This window comes from Trichechus manatus, unplaced genomic scaffold (assembly GCF_000243295.1).
Source record: "Trichechus manatus latirostris isolate Lorelei unplaced genomic scaffold, TriManLat1.0 scaffold00002, whole genome shotgun sequence".
Classification (NCBI taxonomy): Eukaryota; Metazoa; Chordata; class Mammalia; order Sirenia; family Trichechidae; genus Trichechus; species Trichechus manatus.
The window spans coordinates 12,232,184-12,234,160 of NW_004443938.1; the positions used below are offsets into that span (position 1 = coordinate 12,232,184).

A 1,977-nucleotide genomic window follows, 5' to 3' on the forward strand; every position below is an offset into this window, starting at 1 on the left:
TGTTTCTCTTAGGGACTTTGCACTTGCCATTCCTCTTCTGGAACTCCGCCCAGCTCATTGCTTAGTGAGCTCCTCATTCTCTAGTTGTCAGTCAAATGTCCCCTCCTTAAAGAACCTTCTCTGACCACCCTCTCTGAAGTAGCACCCCCCTCACTCTTTACCCTGTCACCTGCTTATTGCCTCCATAGAGCTCATGACCATTTGTAATTACTTGTTCATTATCTGCCAGCCCCACAAGACCCAGGACACTGTCTGTCTTGATCCAGCACCTAGAACAATAGCAGGAACACAGGAGATGCTCAGTAGCTATTAGCTGAGTAAATGGGTGAATGAATAAAGGATGACCTAGTTGTGGATTACCAGTGGGGGCTTTGTTCTCTCCTCTACCACCTGCATGGAGACCATTTCATTATTCACTAGCTCATTTGCCAAAGAAATGTTTCCAGGAAAATGAAATATATAGAGAAGAACCAGTTAGAGTCGGGGGAAATTAGTGGGAAAGGAGGTTGGAACACAGATCAAAAATAAGCTCTGAAACGCTCTGTGGGTTCATTTCCCATGCTGCCAGCCTCCCAGGAGCCTGCATGAGACGGATCGAACTGTAAGGCTCATCTAGGGGGCTACACCAGACCATCTCGGGATTGCATTAAAAAAGGAGGGGGAGGCTTTTCCAACTGCAAGGCAGTAATTGTGACCGTGGTCATAATATATTGCTGATTAGCCTCTGGGAAGCCAGTGGGCTTTTGAAAAGATTTCAGGGTAAGTGATGATATATGCTCTTTCTATTAGCATAGGGCAGGCTGCACAAAAACGATGATCCCCACTCCAAAGCTAGCCACATGAGACATTTGCAGACCTTAAGCACAAGAGTAAGTAAATCATTGTTAGAATCTTAGACTTACAGAGAGGAGCCCCTGGGTGGTGCAAACAGTTAAGTGTTTGACTCCTAGCCGAAAGGTTGGCAGTTCGAACCCACCAAGAGGCACCTCGGAAGACAGGCCTGGTGATATGCTTCCAGAAGGTCACAGCCACGAAAACCCTATGCACACGTGGGGTCGCCACGTGGTGGAATCCACTCCACGGCAACTAACAACAGACTCACAGAGGCCTTCTGGTTCGAACTTCCCTTCTTACAGACGGGAAGGCTTAGGGAGCGGAGAGAGCAGGTAACTTTCTCAGGGTCACACAGCCACTCAGTAACAAAATCAGTCAAGGACCCATGTAATAAAATCAACCAAGATTCCATGTAACAAAATCAACCTAGGTCCCTAGGCCTCCAACTCCTAATAGAGTCCTTTCATAGCCCCAACACCTTAGTTAAGTGCAGCCATGGGCAATGGGAATACTTTCCCATCAGGGTAGCAAAGCACCAGCTCTCACTTTGCCTCAGAAGAGGGAGTCGGAAATGAAACAAACCACCCCAAACCAACAGATCCTTGGGGGTTTAAATATATGGCTTCTCATTGCACCGTCACCGTGGTGCCACTCAGCCCCGAGACAAACTGCCCCCCAACACTCAGCAGTGTCCCCGCCTCAGAGATTGCCCCCCAAAACCTAGGGGCTGGAGGACTCGGAGGAGCGCCAAGGCCCTCGCTGTCTTCCAGACGCTCGAGAGGGTGGGATCGTCTCCCCAAACCAGGGTTCAGCCAGGCCTGAGCAGAGACTGCCGGAGGGGGAGGCAAAGGGTGGCGGACGGAGAATCGGGAGGAAGACACGGAGGAAAGGGAGGAGCAAAGCGGGGGCGAAAGCCTTTGGGTCCATTTCTCAGTTTCTAAGGAAGGAAAACCGCTCTTCACCCCGCTCACCGGACCCGCCCTTGACCCGGGAATGAGGCACCGCAGCCATGCCGGGCGGCCTGTCCCCCTCCGTCCCAGCCGGGGGCCCGGGTACGGGCGGGGTGGGGGGCCAGCAGCACCCCTAATGCCTCCACCGAGCGCACCCTAGCAGCGCCCCCACCGCCCCCACCGCGCGCACCCC

The 1,977-nt window shown here is 52.6% G+C and overlaps 1 protein-coding gene across 1 annotated transcript in view; it reads right to left on the bottom strand.

Annotated features, from left to right (window-relative positions):
* The window catches only part of TMEM181 (transmembrane protein 181), a 71,312-nt gene that overhangs the window by 65,396 nt on the left and 3,939 nt on the right, over window positions 1-1,977 (bottom strand). Inside the window, exon 4 of the mRNA XM_023728298.1 lies at window positions 162-269. Within this exon, the coding sequence (XP_023584066.1) occupies window positions 162-269 (108 nt within the window). The remainder of the gene's footprint in view (window positions 1-161; window positions 270-1,977) is intronic.